The sequence below is a fragment of the Protopterus annectens genome, chromosome 2.part0 (genome assembly GCF_019279795.1).
Source record: "Protopterus annectens isolate FY-2018-M chromosome 2.part0, PAN1.0, whole genome shotgun sequence".
NCBI lineage: Eukaryota > Metazoa > Chordata > Ceratodontiformes > Protopteridae > Protopterus > Protopterus annectens.
The window spans coordinates 437,411,424-437,434,203 of NC_056728.1; the positions used below are offsets into that span (position 1 = coordinate 437,411,424).

The window sequence follows — 22,780 nt, forward strand, 5'->3', positions numbered from 1 at the left end:
GCTAGAAGAATAATTATAGAGACTGCAATCATCCTACTTACAGACTGTCCCTGCATCTATCATCTGAAACACTTCTGAAGCATAGATTGCAGAAAGTACAGTTGTGTACACTTACCATAAATGTAGATGTTCTAGTGTATTCACTGTTGCATTCTTTACATTTGGGTTATCTGCCTGCAGGTAGCCCTCAGCCAGCCTGAATATCAAAGTCTTGGGTCCTGCGTCAGATGCTGTCTCTTCTTCCATGACGTCAGGGGTATAAAGCATGCAGCCGACCCCATTACATCAGTTTTTCTTGCCCCAGATGTCAGGTACCCCCATAATGGGAAGCAATTATATATTAGGTTACACCCCCAACAAAAAGCAAATACACCAGAAAGCTGAAATACACTAAACAAGAAGAAAGGTATAGCCAAGAGAAGTCAGGGGGCTGGAGGGAGGGTAAGCAGGACTGCAACAGTGAATACACTCGAACATCTGTACACAAATGTACTATGTTCTTCGTGTTTCACTATTGCAGTCATTACATTTGGGAAGATTCCCAATGCTAAGGAAGGGAGGAGGCAGTTAGAGAGCATTAGGACCAGCTATTAAGCCCTGCAAGACTGCAGTGCAAAACCAGCTCTGGATTTAGAAAAAACAGGCAAGTGGTAATGCTTGGTGAAGGCATGTACAGAGCTCCAGGTAGCAGCTTCTAAGATGTCCCTTGTAGGGACACTGCTGAGAAAGGCTGTAGAAGTAGATGCAGCCCTGGTGGAATGTGATCTTATCCCCTTTGGGGTAGGTTTTCCATGGTGCTTATCGCAGAAATAAATGCAATGGCCTATCCACTTAGAAATGGTTTGCTTTGAAATGGCCTTTCCCTCTGCCCCAGCAGCAAAGGCAACCAACAGTTGTTCAGTTTTTCTGAGAGGCTTAGTCCTGTCCAAATAAAATCGAAGTTGTCTGTGCACGTCCAAAAAGTGCAGAATTCATCCTCCTTTGTTCTGTGGATTAGGAAAGAAGGTTGGCAAATGAATGGACTGATTAAGGGCCACACTGGATACCACCTTGGGCATAAAGGAAGGGTTGGTCCTGAGGGACACCCTGTCTGCATGGACGATGATGAAGGGCTCCACTGCCATGAGGGCCTGTAATTCAGATACTCTTCTTTGTGAAATGATGGCTAGAAGGAAGGCTGTTTTCCAAGAAAGGAATTTCAACTATGCAGTTACAGCTGGCTCAAAAGGAGGTAGAGTGATCTTTTCTAATACAAAATTAGGGTCCCAGGCTGGAGTAGGGGCTCTCCTGGGTGGTCTTAAATTTTTGGCCCCTCTGAGGAATTGTTTCAGCAGGGGGTGAGAGAAGAGTGGTGGCTCAGTATTATAATGTGCTGAAATGGCTGAGGCATGAATTTTAATTGATGAGAAGGAAAGACCCATGTGGAGCATCTCTGTTAAGTATTGAAGAATATGTGGTAAGCTAGGCACTGTTGTGCCCATCCCCTGAGTCTGGCTGCAGGAACAGTATCTTTTCCACTTTTCAGCATATGATTTTCTAGTATTAGGCCTCTTTGCCTCCAGAATGCCATCTAGCACCTGCTTACTGAGGGATGCTATTGGAGAGCTCAGGTAATTAGCGGCTGCAAGGTTCACTGTTTGAAGCTGGGGGTGCATAATCTGGCCCTCCTGCTGGTACAGCAGGGAAGGGGACTGAGGCAGGTGCCATGGTTCCAGCAGTGACATACTGCGCAAGAGGATGTACCAGTGCTGCCATAGCCAGTCTGGAGCAATCAGTATTGTCCTTGGCTTGTCCTGTTTGATCTTTAGCAGAACTTTCGAGAGGAGAGGCAGAGGGGGAAAGGCATAAACTGAAAGGCTTTCCCAGGTGAAGGACAGGGCATCCACTTTCCAAGCTTGTCTGTGGGGAGTCCTTGTGCAGAATTTATCCAATTGGTAATTGTGAGGGGAGGCAAACAGGTCTATCTTGGGGTTCTCCCATTTGTTTCTCAAAAAGTTGAATATCTTTGGTTCCAGTTTCCACTCGTGTGGGTCCATGAGATTTCTGCTTAGGTCGTCTGCCAATGAATTTAGCTTGCCTGGCAGGAATTGAGTGTGTAGGTGCACTTGGTAGCTCAAGGCTATGTTCCACAGAGCCATGGCTAGCCTGCAGAGAGGGTACAAGTGGGTTCCTCCCTGCTTGTTTATGTACCACATAACAGTGGTGCTGTCTGTCTTTACCAATAATTGTCCTGGAAGAATGTGGTCCTTGAAGGCTGTCAGAGAATTCTGTACAGCTAACATTTTTTTTGACTGATATGCAGGTGCATTTGACTTGGGTTCCATTTGCCGTGAATGCACTGCCCTGCCAAGTGAGCCCCCCATGCATAGTCTATTGCATCTGTTTTTAGGATTTGGGTGGCAGGGGGTAGAGTGAATGGTAGCCCCTTGTTGTGGTAGCAGGCCTCTGCCCACCAAAGGAACTCTGTCTTTATACAAGGAATGATAAGAATCATTGATTCCAGGTCCTGAGAATGTTGACACCATAGGCTTTTTAGATACCATTGTAGTTTCCTCATATGCAGTCTTGCATATGGAATTAGTAGGATGTAAGAGGCCAAGAACCCCAGGGCTTGCAGGATTTTCCTTGCAGATAGCTGGGTCTTTGTGGCCAGTAGTTTGAAGTAGGCTGTTAAACAAATGTGTTTTTCTGGAGTGAGGTAAGCCATCTGGGAAGTTGTGTTCAAGCTTGCTCCCAGGAATACAATTTGTTGACAGGGTACTAGATGAGATTTCTTTTTGTTTATGGCATACCCCAGTGAAGTTAGCATTTTCTTTACAAATGCCAGATGATTTAGTAGCAAGTCCTGGCTTTTTTGCCTGAATTAGACAATCGTCCAGGTATGGGTATATTTGAATATTTATTTGCCTGCAAAATGCAATGACTGGAGCTAGGCACTTTGTGAATACCCTGGGCACAGTAGATAAGCCAAAGGGAAGTGCAGAGAACTGATAGTGCCTGTAGCCTGCTCTGAAGCGTAGGTATTTCCTGCAAGATTCCCTTATTAGAATGTACAGGTAAGCTTCTTTCAAGTGCAAGGTTGCCAACCAGGCATCTTTGCCTAGTATAGGAAGCAGCTGATGAAGAGTTAGCATTTTGAATTTTGGGATTACCAATAAGGTGTTCAGAGTAGAGAGGTCCAGGATAGGACACCAGGAGATGTCTTTTCTGGGTACCAGGAAATGTCTCGAGTAAAAACCTTGTCCCCTTTCTTCTGCTGGGACAGGATGAATAGCCCTGATACTTAGAAGAGAGAGAACCTGCTGTTGAGCCTCTGCCCACTGATTTGGGTTACGTCTGCACAACCATTTGGGGTTGGTAAGGTGTGGAAGTGGAATCTGTATCCTTGGGAAACTATATTTAAAACCCATTTGTCCTGGGTAATGAGTTCCCAGTTTTTTGCATGCAGGGCGATCTTTCTCCCTAAGGGAGCAGTCAGTTGAGCAGGGCTTGGAAGGTTTAAAGTTAAGTCATTGTGACAGTTTTCCATAGGGGGGTGTCTTACTACTTCCAGCTTTGGAAGTGGGAGCCCCCCACTGCTTAGGCCTGTGAGTACCTTGAGACTGTAGCCAAGGTGGTCTGCTGTTCCTGGGTTTGGACTGAGAAGGCCTGGAAGAGACAGGAAAGGACCAATTCTTAGAAGGCCAATGCCTACTAAATCTGGGAGGCTGTACTTGCGGAAATCTTTAACAGTTTGCATAGCTTTAGCTTTTTCCTCCATCTTTTTAAGAACTTCTTCTGCTTTGTTGCCAAACAGACTGTCTTGGTTTAAGGGAGTATCCAGTAATTTAGCTTTAACATGATCTGGCAAATTTTACTCCTTAAGCCAAGTACACACTCTAAGAACAGACCCAGTGACAGCAGCCCTGCAAGATGCTTCTAAAGAGTCAAAACCACATTGCAAAGTATGTTTACCAACTTGTTCAGCAGAATGCATTAAACCCTGTAATTCTTTATTTTCAGCACAGTCAGGAATCAACATCATTTTCTGTTTAAGTAGTCCAATAATATGCTGCTGATAGTTTAACATATGAAACTGTCAGTTTAAGGCCCTAATGGCTAAAGCAGCAGAAGTGTATACCTTCTTATCCCATCTGTCCAAGGCCCTGGAATCTCTATCAGAGGGGGTAGGGTTTTTGGCAGTAGTAGCCTTAATGCCTTTAGGTCCCTGTGAAATGGTATCTGGGTCCGCAGTAGGATTCTTGAAAAGGAACTTGTGAGAGTCAGGTACTCTGTAATACCTGTCAGGTTTCCTGGGAACAGGAGGTAAAGTGCCTGGGGCCAGGCTAGATTCCAGGAAGGCATTATCTACAATGTCCAGGACAGGAGGGATAGCTAAAGGCCTGTGTTGAGGTAGGAGTAAGAATTCCCTAAGCCTCTTTTTGTAGTCAGAGTAATACTGGCTTTCCTAGTGGAAATGCTCCCTAAGAGTGTGCAAGATTTCACCAAAACAAAAGTCTTCTGGAGGAGAAGCAGAGGGTATCGAGTTCTCTGCATCAGAATCCTCGTAGGTAGAGAAGGGCAAATCAGAAGAAACAGAAATTTCAGTATCCTGATCAGAAGAATCAGAAGGAAAATCAATTCTAGGTCTCTTAGAGGGTGAAGGCTGGCTTCCCCTAATTAAAGTAATAAGGTCTTCAGCCATTCTTATCATTTGTTTTTTAGCCATATGGGCCTGACCATGCGGTTTGGATGTCGGTTTTCTAGGCATGCGTAGAGTTTTAGGCCTTGAAGAAGAAGATAGCATCGGTTTGAAATGCAAGTCAGTAGGCCTGAATACACCTTCCGAAGCCGGTGCCTGCACAGCGGCTCCGGACCTATCCAAGATAGAGACATCCGCAGGTTCCACAGTCGAAGAAGCATCTTGCGGCATACCGGACTCTGAATGGGTCTCAGTAGAGGCCTGCGAATCTGAAGTAGTGGGTATCAGGGGCTGCGAAAGCACCTCACTGAGTACCGGCGAACTGGCGACTAGCTTAACGGAAGCGTCGTCGGCAGCTATGGAGCTATGCGGTCTGTCTCTGTCTTATTTCTTTACATTTTTTCGGAATGTCAGTAGTCAGATGGCTTACCAAAGCCTTTTCTGGATAGTTAAACTGAGCATCAAAATAGTTTGATGCAAAAATGAACTGACGACGAATAGTTCGAGGATTGAATAAGGCACAAAACCGACAACGAGGGACGTTGTGGTCTGGGCCTAGGCAAGGAATGCAGTATGAATAAAAGTCTTTATGAGGTATTTGCTGTCCAGAGGTAATACAATTGTTAACTTTTACTGACATCAGTTTAGAGCAAGAAAAAGAATCCCCAATGGGGTACTTTGCTTTTTTGAAGACTTCGGTTCTGAAACTCGAAAACAAAAATTTCAGGAGTCGGCCGACCGGCACTTGCGAAGTGCTTCTGTTTGGACACAGCGCAGCAAGAAAGACTGATGTAATGGCATCGGCTGCATGTTTTATACCCCTTACGACCTGACGTCATGGAAAAAGAGACAGCATCCGACGCAGGACCCAAGACTTTGATATTCAGGCCGGCTGAGGGCTACCTGCAGGCAGATAACCCAAATGTAATGACTGCAACAGTGAAACATGAAGAACATCTACGAGATTCAGGAACAGCTTCTTCCCTAATGTCATCAGGCTGCTGAACTCTAATAACCACTACACCCCATGATGCTCAGCTGAGTCAGTAGAAACTGTCTCAAATTGTGCAAGAACCTGGTTACCAGTCTCACCTAATACTTAGTGCAATATTCACCATGACTGTAACTTATAGGCCATCTAGGGCAGTAGCAATGCAATAAAATAGCGCTTCTTTCAGTGCAATACAAGCAAATTCATAAATTAACCATAGTGGAATACCCTAATGTTCACAGTGTAATACTCTTTCTGTGCAAGGATCAATGCAATGTCTTAACCAAGTACCTGCGCAATACTAAAGTCTCATGCATGTAAGTGTGTTCAGTTCAAAAAGTGTTAAAATGTGTTCTAATTATGTGCAATATTAGTCTGTCTACCTGCATGTCTGTGATGTAATAGCGAGGCGTTACATGTAAAATGTCTGTGAAAACAGTCTATATGTTGTCTGCACATTGAGTCTGGAGACACAGAATTTCGTTCAGTTTTTGCACTTATGTGATTTCTAAACGACAATACAGTTTACTTTGACTTTGGTTTGAAAGTTCACAAATATTCTCACCCAGCAAAAACAATATCATAACTGACTTGCAAAGACCAATATGTACACTCTTCTGCAGTGCTGATTGCACCCCCTACATGCATGACACCCCCCCCCCCCCTGACGGATCTGCAAGCTTTAGCTCTACACATTTTTCTGATGTTTCCCTTTAAGGTGCAAGTAATAATACTACTACTTCCACAACTTTATATAAAGTCTTTTAAGAGGGATAGCCAAGAGACCCTTTTCAGTGTAAATTAAAACAGGGAGCAGCCTCTTGAATGTCATAGGAGGGCAGTTGTGTTTTTCATTGTCCTTCAATCTGTGAAGCACTTTGATTATACAGAAAAGTATTTACACAGCCTGCTGAAGTATGCAAGAATACTATTTTATGTTATTTACAATTATTATTTTATAAGTGTGTTAAGTGTAACTTAACATGAAAATATTTTTAAGGGACAACCTGCTGACTCAAGAATTTGCCTTGCATTGTTTTCTTAACAATCACCATGTTGTAATTCCAAGTTAAACTGCATGACTAGTGGAGGGATATTTCAAATCAAGCCAGTATTTTACCAAAAAAGCTACAAAATAATAATAGACGTAACCCTTTTATAAGTGCAACATTATGCTCATCTGTGGCCATTATTGGGGAATAATGGACGTTCTAAAAGTTACAAGGCCAGTGATGCTTCTGGGCATTCTTTTAATCCCCAGTGACGCCCAAATGATCATGAATTGCCATTTGCACAATGCTGCTTAATGAATGGCCAAATAATATTTTCAGACATGTCCAAAGCCTAGTAAAGCAAGTGATTCAACAGTGTGTGTGTGTCTTTCGGCATTTCCCGGTTAGGGGTCGCCACAGCGGAACTCCAGTCCACTAATGATTGGCAGTTGATTTTTACATAGCGGCTTGCCAGGCCTGATGCACAACCTTCAACCAAGGTACGCCCATTCACGCATGTCCCCACGCAGAAGACGCTCTAGCTGAGAATCGAACCAGACAGCGTCTTACTGTGAGAGCCTGCATTACAGTGAGTTAACAGGAACACAAATCCCCCTTTAAGCATAATCCACATCACATAACACAATACAAATATTTTAAAATATAATACTCTGAATATACGCAATTAACAACAAAAAAGAAAAACAGAAGAAAATTAAAATGTTTTGGTGATGGATATTTAGACATAACAAAACTGTTAAGAACATATTATCATATCTAACTAGTAAAACATACATTGTTCACATTAGGAAAACCAAAACAGTTAATTATGCACTTGCACCACTATACTGGCATAACTTATTGGTTACTGCCGTATCATGGTGGAAACTAAATTTAAACAGTACATAAACCCATCATGTGGAAGAAAAACAAGTTTCAGTCGCTGCTTTACCTCATTGTCACATTCAGCCAGGACCTGATCATATTCACTTAGCGCCACCAAGAAGATAATGGAGGTAACGTTTTCAAAGCAATGAATCCATTTACGTCTCTCAGACCTCTGACCTCCCACATCAACCATTCTGAAGCAGAGAAAAGAGCTCAAATAAATAAGTATATTCCATTTCTCTGTTTTTACCAAATCAGAACTCATGTGAAGATTATACATCACAATGTTAGTATACCAAACCTCTGTCATAAAATTAAATGACTCGCATCTCTGAGCATTTTAGTAGGCATATACATCATCTTCATCACTACTATAATCTACATTTTTTTACACTTCTTTTTTTAATCATGGCAGCAAGAACAAAAATAAATATTATCAGGCTCAGGTTAGCTTTACTAGTGTACCACCATGCAATGTTCTTTAGCAGACATGAAAACAGATCACTGGTATAGTTACAGTACCTAAATATAATATTATCTAAGTCAAAAGGGTACTCAATGATGCCTGTAGTAGGAACTCTCACTCGAAGAATATCTTGCTGAGTTGGTATGAATCCTGGTGCAGAAATACGATCAAAGTCACTCAGGTAGCTGTAAAACAAAGGGGAAAAAAAGTATTTCTATCCACTGCTGCAAAAACAAAACAATGTTCCACACACAAAATTATTCATGACGGAGTAACAATATTCAACTGGCGAACTGACAGTCACCAGATTGAAGCTTTGCTTATTAATTTTTCTCATTTTTTGTTATTTCTGTTTATTTAAAAGCTTACAGTTTACTGCTTTATCATAACTCACAATATCTTCATAGCGAACAGACAAATTAAGCCTAGCCTGACTGGAGCAGAGCTACTGGTACAATAAACGGATTTCAGTCTGTAGTTCTAGGGTCCTAGGTTGTACAATGGATTTTGAACATTTAACCACCCAAAGACAAATATTCTGATAACAGAATGGATAGAAATGATGCCCTGTCTACTGCTGCCTACATATCGCTTCATTTCCATTAACACAGAAAGGTAACAAAGCTAATGAAAGGCTGAGAAAAATTATATCTAACTTACAGAGATAATGACAACAGGTCATGGCTCAGTACAAAATACAAGTTAATTAAACTTATACAGGAGTCAGTGAGCTCAATCCATCATCTCTCTGTTGCATCCCTTTCAGAAAGGAGAAATGCATTTACTTATTTGTTAACTGAGGTAGAGCACCGATCTATAAGGACCTTTTTTGGGTTCCGCCAAGGGTTACAACAAAACAAGAAACACACCAAATTTTACAAAGAATGTGTGGCTGTGAAAAATGGACTATTGTAAAGTAGGCAAGGCAGCTGAAGCTAGACGAAAATACAAAAAGTAAAGTACACAAACATTGTTACTATTTACAATACGTACACCTGTAAGAATCATAGTGAAGAGGGAGTACAAAGGAAAATAGTAAAGGAGGAATTCATTTGCCATAAAACATAGTATTATGAACCCAGCGCACAATGTTATGGATAAAAATAGTTTATTAATTATGGTCAGACCTGCAAGCCAGCTGCGTGGCACTTTAATGGTCATGATGAAAGCTATGCCAATGTTATTAGTCAATACCTGCAAAAGAATGGATTAGACAACATCTGGGTACAAGGGCTTGAACTAGGGAGACTGCATGCACCTAGCTTCTTACCCCATTAATCCAAAACAAAAGGCACAGGGGTGGGCCAATGTTGACATGGATATCAGCAAAGATATTATTGCATGATGCACAATATATTGGTGAGCAAGCTGATATTGTGTCTGACAAACAGAAGTGCCTCAGTCAGGGTGGTCAGCAGTCTTGCAAATAAGTACAACAAAAAGGCTCTCAAAAGGATCTGCTCTTGATCAGTGTTAAATATGTACACCAGGGATTAGCATATTTGGAATGCAGTTTGATATCTGCCATAATGCTGACTATTCACAAATGACAAAACACAGTGTTTGACACACATATGGGCTGCTAAGACACAAGTCTTGACATGACAGCTGCCAGTTTCTTTAACTTCACTGTATACAGGTGTCTGAGAAATGAACTTCAGATACATGATTTATGCAAGGGGGGAATTAAAAAAAATACTTGCATGACAACATTAATGACTTGTGCTGCAGGATTAAAAGGCTGGTGGCAAATATTTCAAGCAATCAAAATCAAGAAGCACTGAAGTATTTGTGCCACACTTTAAATCATTGGTAATACCTCCCACTGAATACTGCATAATAACATGGACTCCTTACACTAAGTGTGTAATTAATTACACACTTAGTGTAAGGAGTCCATGTTATTATGCAAGTAATACAGACTCACAATGAAAATAGACTTAGCATTAAAACTTCTCTGCCCTTGAAACTCACATTGATTGAAACAGCATTGAAACCCACATTCAAAGAAAGTGCATCTGGCCAGTGGTGGGCAAAGATTACCATTGGGCTGTTTTCAAATCCTATGCCCCTTGCACACAAAACATACATGTGTTCTTTGATACACCTTCCCGATTAAATTATTTTCCTTGTATAATACAGTATACTTGCAAGAGCACATTTTAAATTTGTTTTGAATATTTTTCCAGTAAGCAGTGAAACAAAATGCATGAACCAATAATGACAAAGCTGCCCAATTCAGAACATTCCCATCATAAAAGTCTACTCAAACATCTACAATCCACCAGTATCAGTAAATGTACATAATCTCTGCAGAAATAAGTCATCTAAATAATTCCAAAACATTAAAGAAATCTATAACTAATGAAGAGGTTGCAGCTAGCAAACAACTTTATGTTTTATTGTTTCATCTACAAATAAAGTGCCTGTTGCCCTTGAGGAATACGTTGCTTATGTTACATTAAAAAAATGATAAGCTAGTAATATTGCAATTGGGAATGGATGGCTAACAGGTTCATAGTTACTAGGCATCTCTACCAAAGAAGACATTCTCAGGACTGTAGCATCCACCCCTTCTAAAATACAACACAGTGCAGTATCAGCAATCCATCTATATACTATGGGAGTAGAACCCACATCATTCTGCATCAAAAGTAAGTATTCTACCTGTTGTGCTACTAAGACAAACAGACTTAGCATAAGCAGCACTAAACTTTTCTCCCCCTGAAGAACTATGCAGCACAAGAAATCTGAAAAAAGCCAAAATGTATTTGGTTGGGGGCGAAACCAGGGACACATTTTAAACATTGCTTCTATAATCTTGGTAAGTTTCAAGAAAAAATTTGTTTCTGTTACTCTGCCTTTCCTGAAAGGTAGGAAGACAGAAACACTTAAAATGGAGGGGGGGGGGGGGGGAGGGGGAGATAATTACAATGAAGCACATATTTATGTGTACACACACACACACACACACACACACACACACACACACACACACGCGCGCGCGCGCGGGCACAACTAACCATTTAACAACTCAGCATAATTATATGCAAATACATAAAATACTTTACTTCCTCAACATCTGTAGCTGAGGGAAAATGGAACTGTGGAGTTTGATCTACCTCTCATAATTCATGTCCCTAAGAACAGTAAACATCATTGCTACACATTTCAAAAAGTGGTTACCATTTACTACAGGGCCTGGGGCCATATTTTGCTTGTCTTTACGTCAGTTTGTGTTTGAAATTTGGTATCCTACAATTCCATTGGAGTGGGCAGGGTTACATAAATGTGTATGCAAATGTTATGTCAATCAGCATACAGATTTGTACCTATTTTTCATGGGTCTTTGTCCAGATTTTTAACATTTCCAGGTTGAGAGGTATGGAGTGTGTGTGTGTGTGTGTGTGTGTGTGTGTGTGTGTGTGTGTGTGTGTGTGTGTGTGTGTGTGTGTGTGAGAGAGAGTGTCTCTGTATGTCACTGATAACAGAAACAGTTAACATATGTGTCTAGCAGCATTGTGTTTTTCTACAGAAAACTCAAGTGACTTTTTTTTTTTTTTGCAAACTCACACACACACTTGCATTGCCCCAACAGACTAGGTCTACAGGAAGGTGTATTGACTGGTTTCATACATGCACATACTGAAAAGAGAGTTATGTACTTACCATAACTTGACAGCTGTGTTATCCTATGTCTTAATTCATCACCACAGGTTCTTGGATCTGAGATGGCAATATTCAACAGACGGATCCAGGGCTCTGGCTCTTCCCTCTCCTGTAATGCCCTGCTGCTCTCTGATCCCCAGATCGAGTTTGCCATCATAATTCTGAGCTACTCCTACCAAGGTAGAGTGAAAACCACTCCAACTTCCTCCACAATCAAACCAGGTGGAGGATGGCGAGTGAGAAATTTGATGAATGAAGACATAGGATAATTAGACGCCAAGTTATGGCAAGTACATAACTCTTTACCTGATGTCATCCATGTCTTCATTCATCACCACAGGGTTGGAGTACAAAGCTATTATACATCCTGGGAGTCCTCAAAGAAGGACATGTCAGAGCACTGTGAAGCCAAAGCAAGCCCTATTCCTAGAAACTAAATCCAGTTTATAATGGAATACAAAGGTGTGAGGATTAATCCAAGTGGAAACAGCACAGATATTAACAGAAAACCTTGCTATGAAAGCTGAAGAAGTTGCCAAAGATCTAGCAGAATGGTCTCTAACACGACCTGGAATCTCTGGGTGGTTCAGATTATAGACCACAGAAATGCAGCTACATATCTAGTTAGAAATAGTGACCTTGGAGACCGGAAGGCCATGGCTCCTATCAAAGAAGGCCATAAAAAGCTGTTTTGACTTACGAAAATCCTTAGTACTATGCAAGTAGAACTGAAGTTGTTTGTAAACATCCAAGGTATGAAGGACATATACTCTTCCCTGATTGAATAGATTGGTAAGAATACTGGCTCCGTAAAGCAGAACTGAAGTTGTTTGTAAACATCCAAGGTATGAAGGACATATACTCTTCCCTGATTTAATAGATTGGTAAGAATACTGGCTCTGTAAAGTCTGCTCTTCATTTTTTCCCTTAGAACTGCTCTACTTGTAATCTAAACAGTCTATTCTCTATCTGTAAAGCTCAGCGCTTGTTCCTAAAGCATTTTTTAGTCAGGTAAAGCACTTCTATATTATACAAAGTACTTCACTAGCTTAAAACCCCCTTGAGTACCCACTTCCCTATAGGTCCTTTCTGACTCAGTTACACAGCAAACTTTTTAATTTCTTCTAGCATGTCAAAGGGTCAGTTGCTAGCGTCCTCTCCTGCTCAGCTGGTGAATCTGGGAATATTGAGGCAATGTTACAATTGCCTCATGTACACAGACAACCCTCTCCTCCTCCCACAAAACACAAATACATGCGAGAGATGCAACTATATAGCTAAACTGGAGGCTGAGCTCTCTCAACTCAGGACTGGCAAAACCAGACAGGAGGAGAAGGTAACCACACACACCATATGGGCGGCACAGTGGTGCAGCGGTTAACGTTGTCACCTCACAGCAAGAGGTTCTCCGGTTCGATTCTCGGCTGGGGTGCCTTCTGTGTGGAGTTTGCATGTTCTCCCTGTGTTCGCGTGGGTTTCCTCCGGGTACTCCGGTTTCCTCCCACATTCCAAAGACATGCATCTGGAGCGTTTCTCCCCGGGCCTCCGCTGAAAACAGGCTCTGTGGAACCTAGTCGGACATTCCCGGTCAACAAATGTTAAATAAATAAATAAAATAAACCCAGTCTCACATAGAACTATCACAACTACAAATCAAACACATAAACACACAAAGACATACTCGGAGGCACTGAGCAAAAATCTACCAAAACAGCAGAGGCCTCCAAAGCAGACACCCAAACAACTGCCACCTCATGACATAACACAAGCAACACATAGATCACAAAGTCAGTGTGCAAATCAGTCACAGCCCTTAAGGCCAAACACTATGCCAGACACACTTGTCATAGGTGACTCCACAGTCAGACACACTGACGTCCCACTCACCAGACTGAACAAGGAGAGGGTCACAGTAAGCTGCCTGTCGGGTGCTATAATCCACCACATAACACAAGCACTCAGGTCACTCCACAGCAAGTACAAGTATGACTCAGTCATTGTCCATGCCGGTGTGAATGACCTGAGACGTACCTCCCTGGACTACATGAAAAGAGACATAAAGGAGCTCTCAGATTATGTAGCCCAGGCTGGTATGACCCTGACCCTGAGAAGTATCCTACCTTCACCAAGAATGATGCCACAATACAGAGACAAAATGATCAGTTTTAATAATTGGCTTAATTTCTGGTGTCATTCTAAGGGGATCCAATGTCTGTCTGCCTGGAATGACATGCTTGACAAGCCACGCTGCTTCGCAAGGGACGGCTTGCACCTGTCACCCCTGGGTTTCCGGATATTGGCAAAGGCTCTTGCCACCCCCATAGTGCCTTGTTTAGACAAGGCTCAAATTCTAAACCCACCGCCCTAGAACACAATAATGGAAAAAAACTAAGGGTAATGCTGCTCAATGCCAGAAGTCTAAATCTCAAGATGCACGCCCTTGAAGCCCTCCTCAGTATGGAGAACATCGATGTCTGTGCTGTGACTGAAACCTGGTTCAAGGCTCCTGAGAGCACCCCGACACTATCTGGTTTTACCTCATATCATGCGTTCCAGCCCCAAAACCCGGACCATGCCACAAAAGGAGGGGGTGTATCCATATTCATCCAAGGATACCCACACCTCCAGGCTGGTGGCAACTCACAAAGCATCAGAGACCATTCAGGTGCAATTAACCATAGGCAAAACTGCTCTACAGTTTGTAGCATGTTACAGGCCACCCTCTCAAACTCAGGAACCCCACACAGCCTTCCTGAAGACACTGGAGAGTATAAATGTCTCTCCAAACACCATCATATTGGGTGACTTCAACTACCCAAACATAGACTGGGAACATTACTCAAGCCCCAATACCCTAGCCCAAAGGTTCCTGGAGTTCATAAACTCAAATGCTATGGAACAACTTGTCACCATTCCCACAAGAGGTGAAAATATACTAAACCTGATCATCACAAACATGGGGACAAAATGCTCCACACCGGAAGTATATCCCTCATTGGTGAGATCAGACCATAAACTAATCTCACTGGAGATCCACATCCCGCCCCCACCCCCAACAAAAAAGACCACAGTGAAGAACTTCTCAAAAGCCAACTTCACACTTCTTAAGACTGGTGTGGTATCCTTCAAGGCCCCTGAGCCATTGGAAACCACAACCCACGCTGCTAAATCCCTTACAAATGCTTTCTACGAGCACCTCCAGGATTGCATGGATCAAGCAATCCCAAATAAAATCAAGACCCTTTCCACCAAAGGCAAGCGCCCGATCTGGTGGACCCCAGCCATAAACAAACTTTACAACAAGAGGAGAAAGCTACTACAAGATAGAGCAAAATTCCTAAAAGGGAAGACATCTCTGATCAATACTAGTAAAAAACTACGATCACTCATAAAATCATCCAAGGCCAACTTTGAGAGAAAAATCGCCATGGATTCAAAAGACAATCATAAGGCCTTCTTTAGCTATGTTAGAAATCTGGGTGGAAACTCCCAGATATGCTCAGAATTAGTCCAAAATTATATAAAAATCACTGAACCCACAGACATTGCAAACATACTGGCAGACAGGTTCAGTGAAAATTTCTCCCCTCCCTCCCCCCCAAAAGGAGAAATATCTATCCCAGCAGAGTGTAGCCTCCCAATCATCTCAAATGCCCAGGTGAGAGCTGCTCTCTCTAAAGCTAAAAACACAGCATCAATGGGACCGGATGGTGTCCCCGGCTGTGTGCTACACAAACTCAATGAGGAACTAAACCCACACATAAGGCTGCTGTTTAATCTTAGCCTTACCACAGGATACGTGCCCAAAGAGTGGCGTGCGGCAACTGTGGTCCCACTCCACAAAGGCGGTGCTTCTACGGACCCTGGTAATTACCGCCCCATAAGCTTAACAAGCCTGGTCTGCAAAGCTATGGAGAGGATCATAATGGAACTCATAAATAAAGACATAGGGGACCTACAGACATTGGATCCTACCCAATTCGGCTTTGTCAAGGGCAGATCATGCCTCTTGAACTTGGTCGACTTTTTTGAAACAGTCACCAAGGCCATTGATGAGGGTAAGGCAGTTCACACAGCCTACCTTGACCTTGCAAAAGCTTTCGACACAATACCCCACTCGGGTTTCATAGAAAAGCTCACCAGCTTAAATGTAAACCCATATGTCACAAGAGGGGCTGCAAACTGGCTCAAGGACAGAACCCACAGGGTTAGAGTTGCTGGTGCCATGTCAGACTCCAAGCCGGTCACAAGCGGTGTCCCACAGGGCTCAGTCCTGGGCCCCCTCTTGTTCGGCATCTACTTTTCAGAAGTGCAGGCAAACATAGGAGGATTGTGGCTGACAAAGTTTGCAGATGGCTGCAAACTGGGCGCCATGGTTGAAAATCCATCAGACACAGATATCCTTCAGAGAGGTCTCATAGAAACAGATAACTGGTACCAGAGCCATGGCCTTAAGCTAAACGCCAAAAAATGTATAGTCATACCCTTTGGTAAAAACAAGGTAACCCCAAGTTACCACATAGGTGGCAATCCATTAAGCACAGAAGAGGTTATCAGGGACCTGGGGACCCAAGTTGACAGTAACCTTTCTTTTGACACTCACATTGCCAAAGTGGTTAGGAGGACCTTCTACATTGCCCACCTGATTATGAAGGGATTCACATCCAGATCAAGGGAGGTCATTGTTCCCCTGTACTCTTCACTTATCAGACAATGATTGAGTACAATGCCCCATTTGGAATGTATCTTACCCGACACCTGCAGCAATTGGAAAGACCCCAAAAGTTCCTCACCAAAAGGATAAAGGGGCTCAAAAATATGCCCTATGCTGCCCGACTGAAGAAACTCCAGCTCTATTCAGTCGCATACCGTCTGCTCAGAGTTGACCTGTGCCTGACATACAAGGCCATGTCCAACCCGGAATTAATGGACATGCTCCACCTCAAAAAATCTAAATCCACCAGAGCCACAAGTGCAAGAGACTTAAACCTCAACACGGATATAAATAGGACGTGCTGGAGGGACAGATTCATCACCCAGAGACTCCCTATGCTGTGGAACAGAATCCCGGTCCATGTGAGACAGAACACCTCGCTGGCTCTGTTCAAGAGGAATCTTGACCAGTGGATGGGAGATCGTAGGTTTACCCCGGGGATCATCTCTATCACTGCTGGACAGAGGCACGGCAAACTAATGGGTATAGTATTCTTCAACCTAAGGGGTGGTGAAAGCCACATAACTCTGGCTAGGCTTATAAATGCCCTAGGGCAGATAGCCTAGTATGAACCTATGAACCTATGGAAGATGAATGCATTGACTAATGGTTGACTCGGAAGCAACCTTGGTTAAGAAGGAGGGATTCATTCTCAGAGAGACCCTGTCCCTGTGAAAGGCCATCTAAGGAGTAATGGAGAGAGCCTGCAAGTCTGAAATCTTCCTAGCTGAAGTGATAGTGACCAGAAAGGCTGTCTTCTAAGACAGAAACTTAAGATCACAGGAAATGGCAAGCTCAAAGGGGCTCCTAGTCAGTGATGGCAGAACAAACATGAGGTTCCAAGGGGAGAAGGGTCCTTGATTGGAGGACAAAACAGAAAGATCCCTTTCATAAATGCCTTACAAAGCCTAGATGAAAAGGTGGGTTCCGAGCTCCCATGAAAGTTGGAAGTCGACACCAACTGAAGCTTAATAGTGGAAAAACTTGCTCCCTCTTGGAAAAGGGAGGACAAGAACAAAAGTATATTTGAATCCGAAGCAGAAAAGTGATCCAGGTTCCTGCTACTTGCCCAGACTGAAAACCTTTTCTACTTTCTCCTGTACACTTTCCTGTTTTTTGGGATGCCAAAATTATGTGTTTAATGGGGGACACAAGCCAGGACTGTTTAATTATCATTGGAACAGGAGAAACCATGCTGTTAGGCGAAGGGTCTGAAGGTTTGGGAGAGGAACCCCCGACGGGTGGGAAATCAGATCCTGATGGAGATCTAGTATCCACGGCAGATACTTCAGATGAGACCTGATGAAGGGGGACCATGGCTGACAAGGCTAGAAAGGGGCAATGAGGATAAGGGAAGTCCTCAGATGCTGCGCATTCTGCAGAATGTTGGTATTAATGGAACTGGAGGATATGTAATTGGTATTAATGGAACTGGAGGATATGTGTAAAGGAGACTAGAGTCCAATCGTGGACTACAGCATTCCTTGGAGACTCACCCTGAGGGGAGATCAGGGCAAAATACCTGTTGCATTTGTGGTTGATTGGGAAGGCAAAATGGTCACAGCACGGCTGACCCCAATGGTCGAAAATCTGCTTCACCACTGAAGGATTGAGGAACCACTTGTGAAAACTTAAGTTAGACCTGTTGAGCATGTCAGCCAACACATTGAAATCACTGGGTATGTGCTTTGCAATAAGGAAGTGGCCGGATGACATAGCCCATTCCCACACTCTCATAGCCTCTCTGCACAACTGGTAAGAATGTGTTCACCTTGTTTGTTGACATACCAGATGACAGCCATGCTGTCTCTGTCTTTACTGCAATCATCCCTAGAGGAAGGCAGTCCAGGAAGGCTTGCAACAACAGAAGAACCGCCCTCATCTCTAGATCATTTATATGCAACTTGGACTCTAATGGTGAACACATGCCTTGGACGGTCTTCCTCCAAAAATGCCCCCCACCCCAGGAGGGAGGGATCTGTGGTCACTGTGGCAATGGGCAGAGGGACACAGACAGGCCTGCCTAGAGAGAGAGAGATCTTGTGACTGAAGCTACCACTGCAGGTGATCCCTGCACACAGGCATCAGTTTTATGGTCATAGACAGGGGATGAAGAAGAGCTGACCACTGGACTGCTGAAATCCATTGTAACACCCACATGTGGTACCTGGCCAGAGGAACAAGAAAAATGGCCAAGGGCATGGAACTGACAGCCCGAAGAACCAAATGAAGTGGGGGTAAGGCGGCCATGGAACTGACAGCCCGAAGAACCAAATGAAGTGGGGGGTAAGGCAGGTCCAAAATCTGTGAGACCTGTTCCCATATCAACTGAATTCTGCAAAGAGGCACAGCTGCAATCTCTGACATGGAGTCCAACTGAACTCCTATGAACTCCAATCATTGTATGGGTATAAGATTGGATTTTCCCAGGTTGACAGTGATACCAAGCTGACAGAAGAGGGGAAGAACATACTGAATGGCCTGAGTCAGTCGATGCCTCGAAGGTGCTGTGAGAAGCCAATCGTCGAGGTATGGAAAGACCAGGAATCCTTGCAGAAGCAGGTCAGCCACTACCACTGCCATGCATTTGGTAAAACATCCAAGGGGCTGTGGTGAGATCGAAGGGTAGGGCTCTGAACTGATAATGACTGGCCCCTAGCTGGAAGCAAAGATATCTCTTGGATCGCCTATCTTGATGTGATAGTAGGCATCCTGGAGATCTACTGAACACATTCAATTGTCCCTGTGTAAGAGGGGCAGAATAAATTGAACAGTGACCATCCGGAATTTTGACTTCTTGACTGAAAGATTGAGCTTACTGAGATCCAAAATAGGAAGCAGGTCCCTGTCTTTCTTAGCACTAAAAAGAAGCGAGAACAAGTACCGGGTGCTCTTTGTCCTGCTGGGAAATCTTGGATGGCATTGTTAGAAGTTGTTGAACTTCTTTGAGGGCCAACTCCCACTGACATGGGGGACCGTCGGAGAGATAACTTCTCACTGGAGAAGGATCCGAAAAGGGAATGGAATAACCTCTGGAAATTATATTTAATACCCACTGATTGGAAATGATTTATGTCCAGGCTAGTGGGTGTAGGGAAATGCGACCCCCGGCTGCTTCCAGGGCAGAGAAGCTAGGAATCATGTCAGGAGTGCTGGTAGGGCTGCTTGGAGAAGGGCTCCCTGGAGCCCTGATTTTGCAGAACCCCCTGCCATGAGGGTGTCATCATCCATTGAAACCTCTCCCCTTGCTCTGGAAGAGGATTTTGTCAAGAGTATCCTGAAAGGGAGACTGTGCCTTACAGAACCACATCTTTCTGGTTTCCCCATTAGGTCTTTAAGAAATACCTCGGAGGGGCTGAAAGCTTGATGCCTACTGCAGACAAAGTCTTCCCTTCCTGCTCACTGTGGGTCAAAGTATCCTTTACAAAGGGTCCAAAGAGAGTGGAACCATCGAAGGGGGCATTGGTAAACAACGCTGTAAAGGGTTCTATGAACCTGCACAAGCATAGCCAGGCCTGATGCAGCAAGACAATGCCCATGCCAGCCACTCAAGAGGTAGCCTCCACAGCATTGGAAATTAGTGTTATCGAGTAATACACGAAGAGAGGTCAGAGTGGCAAGCTGGGAAGACACCTGCTTGAGGTTCTCCACTGGCAATAACTCTGCAAGGGAGGTGGAGAGCTCTTGAACCAAATTCCTTTGGAGGCAGATAAAATGTGCCAAATAACTAGTTGCCCTCAGTCCAAAGGCAGCTGAGGTGTACACCCGCTTTCTAAAACTGTCCATCTCCCAGGACTCCTTGTTTGGGGGATGGATCATGGTGATCTGCTCTGCTAGCTTCTTCTTCATGGTGGTGGCAACCACAGAGGCATCAACTCATACTCCTTTGCTCCCGAACAAACTGTTCACAGGTGGACTAAGGAATTTGTTGGCCCTCTTTGGAACAGACTCCATCATGTCTGGTTTCTTCCAGGTCCTACAGGCGATCAGGTCGACTAACTCGTCAGCATGAGGAGACACCTAGGTGGTAGATGGGCGTGTCCTGAAGGCCTTCAGAAATACGGACTTCACTGAAGATAGGAGTTGGGAAGACCATCCGCCCTTTTGTTTCAGGAGCTCAAGAATGTGGGCAGAGATCTAGGGGCCCACCTCCTTCCTCCAGGTCCGCATCCTCAGTGTGAGACTCTGCAGGGGAGTCCAAGTGCCTCCTCTTGCAGTTACTCTTACGATGAACCTCCTCCCTTGGGGGGTCTGGGGAGGACTCAGAAGTGACAGGAACTCCCAGAGGGGAGGAAACACCTGAAGACTCTATCGAGAGGACTGACCCAGGACAGGATGTGAGGCTTCATCAGCCGAGGTAGCGAGAGGCCGGGAGGGACCCTGAGGTGTGGCAAAGGAAACTCCAGACCTGGAGAAGGTCCGCTCTACCACCCAGAAGTCCAAGGGTCTGTAAGCGGGCCTGTCCCCCTCGTCCAAGGGAAAAAATCCCCCTAGAGAGGAGGAACGTGCCCCGAAACAGCACCCCCCACCCCTAGATGATACCGGTCAGGAGCTATCGAATGCCGACACACTGAGAGGAGGGGATCAGTCTGAAAAAATGGTATTAGACCCCCCCCCCCCATGGAGATGGTGTCAACCATTCTGGCATGGGGCTCATCCCACTCTGAGGTGGGGAGGAACACAATAAGCCAGGGATCCTGACAGAGACGAGAAAAGGGGAATGCTTGGCCTCATTGGAATCTGGCTGCAAACTTCCTGTTCCCTAGAATCCAAACCCAATGGAGTTGGATGAAGAGAAAGAGAAGTTGGGGGAGAAGAGACTCCCCTGGCCGGATGGACAGGAGGAGGCAGGACAGCCAACTATCTGGACCTTGAGAAAACTGCTCATCATCCTGTCCATGTCTGAGGGCAGAAGACTTCTAGAAGATCTAGAGGAGGAAGAGGAGTGGGTGGACTTGGAAGGAGACCTCCCTAATCTACTGCCAGGCTTTAGGGAAGGGATCAGATGTCTTGTTTGGAGATGGAAGGGACTGCAGGCTCCTCCAGGATTATGATCAGATCCGATCACCCTGTTGGATCTGAAAGCTTAATTGGCCCAGTGGACAGATCTGATGACCTGGTCAGATCCATGGCTGGCCCCACCTTGGTCAGATCCGAGGGCCTCTGATCTGGACAGGACCTGGATCTGACCAAGGACTCTGTGGCTCTTGGCTCTGAAGACTTTGGATCCAAGGCAGACCTGGCTGGGATTGGATCCGGGGACCTGGGATCTGACAGCTGTGGCTTCTTGGCGGGAACTGGCTGGGAAGAGGTCTTCCTGTTTGAGTCGGAAGAGGAAGCCTTTGAGGTGTAAACAACAAAAGGACCCCTTTGCACCGGACCTTTTAGAAGAAACTTGTTACGGTGCTCTGCTCAAGCCCTGGGGTTAAATGTGGCACAAAGGTCGCACTCAATCTCCAGGTGCAGAGCACCCTAGCAATAAACACACTCCTCATGCGTATCAGAATAAGGCATTTTCTGACCACACAAGGAGCATTTTTTAAAGTCTGCATGCCTATCAGACACACTACAACTACTGCTAAAGATACAGCTACAAATAAAGTCCTAATGGCTGAAAGAATACAAAAGGCAGTGAAAGCCCCCTCCCCACACACACACACAAACTAAACTATCGGGAGGGGAGGGATATACTCTATAAACCACAATAGACTGTAAAACTGGACTAGCCTATACTAGAAAACACACAAAACTAAGAAAAATAATAAAAAAGGTAGAAAGCTTTTTACTAAACCAACCAGAGCAAGAGGAATGCATCTCCACAGGAAGCTAATGCACACACACACACACACACACACACACACACACACACACACACACACACACACACACACACACTGCATACTTACATACAGGCAACTATTAAGAATGCTGATTCACTTACAGCATATCCCTCAATCAAACAGGTACACATTTCAACAGAATCACTAGCAAATCCAGAAATAATCAGGTACACTTTTAAAATATAGTACTATTAAGACATTGCCAGAATAACAGAATGTGAATTAAGAAAACATTTGATTGTCATTATTTATCAAGTGTAATTCACCACCTTCGCTCCAAAAGTCACCAGTTTCAGGAAGGATTAAGAACTAAAATTTGAGTCAAGATCAGGGATGCCCCAGAAAAATCAGGGAAGATTTAGAGGCAAGTATCTTTGGGGTGTTAAGACAAAACCAGAGCACATAGATAAAACTCAGAGAGACAGAAAGTACATGCAGATTTCAAACAGAAGAAGCTAAATGAAAGAACACAGAGCAAAGCAAACCAAAGCTATTCACTGTGCCACTGATCAGTTGAAAATGTCAAGACTGTGGTACTA

At 44.1% G+C, this 22,780-nt stretch overlaps 1 protein-coding gene across 1 annotated transcript in view; it reads right to left on the bottom strand.

Annotated features, from left to right (window-relative positions):
* The window catches only part of LOC122793119 (guanine nucleotide-binding protein subunit alpha-14), a 1,370,299-nt gene that overhangs the window by 166,861 nt on the left and 1,180,658 nt on the right, over positions 1-22,780 (bottom strand). Inside the window, exons 4-5 of the mRNA XM_044060870.1 lie at positions 8,075-8,203; positions 7,617-7,746 (exon numbers count right to left, since the gene is read on the bottom strand). Of these exons, the coding sequence (XP_043916805.1) occupies positions 7,617-7,746; positions 8,075-8,203 (259 nt within the window). The remainder of the gene's footprint in view (positions 1-7,616; positions 7,747-8,074; positions 8,204-22,780) is intronic.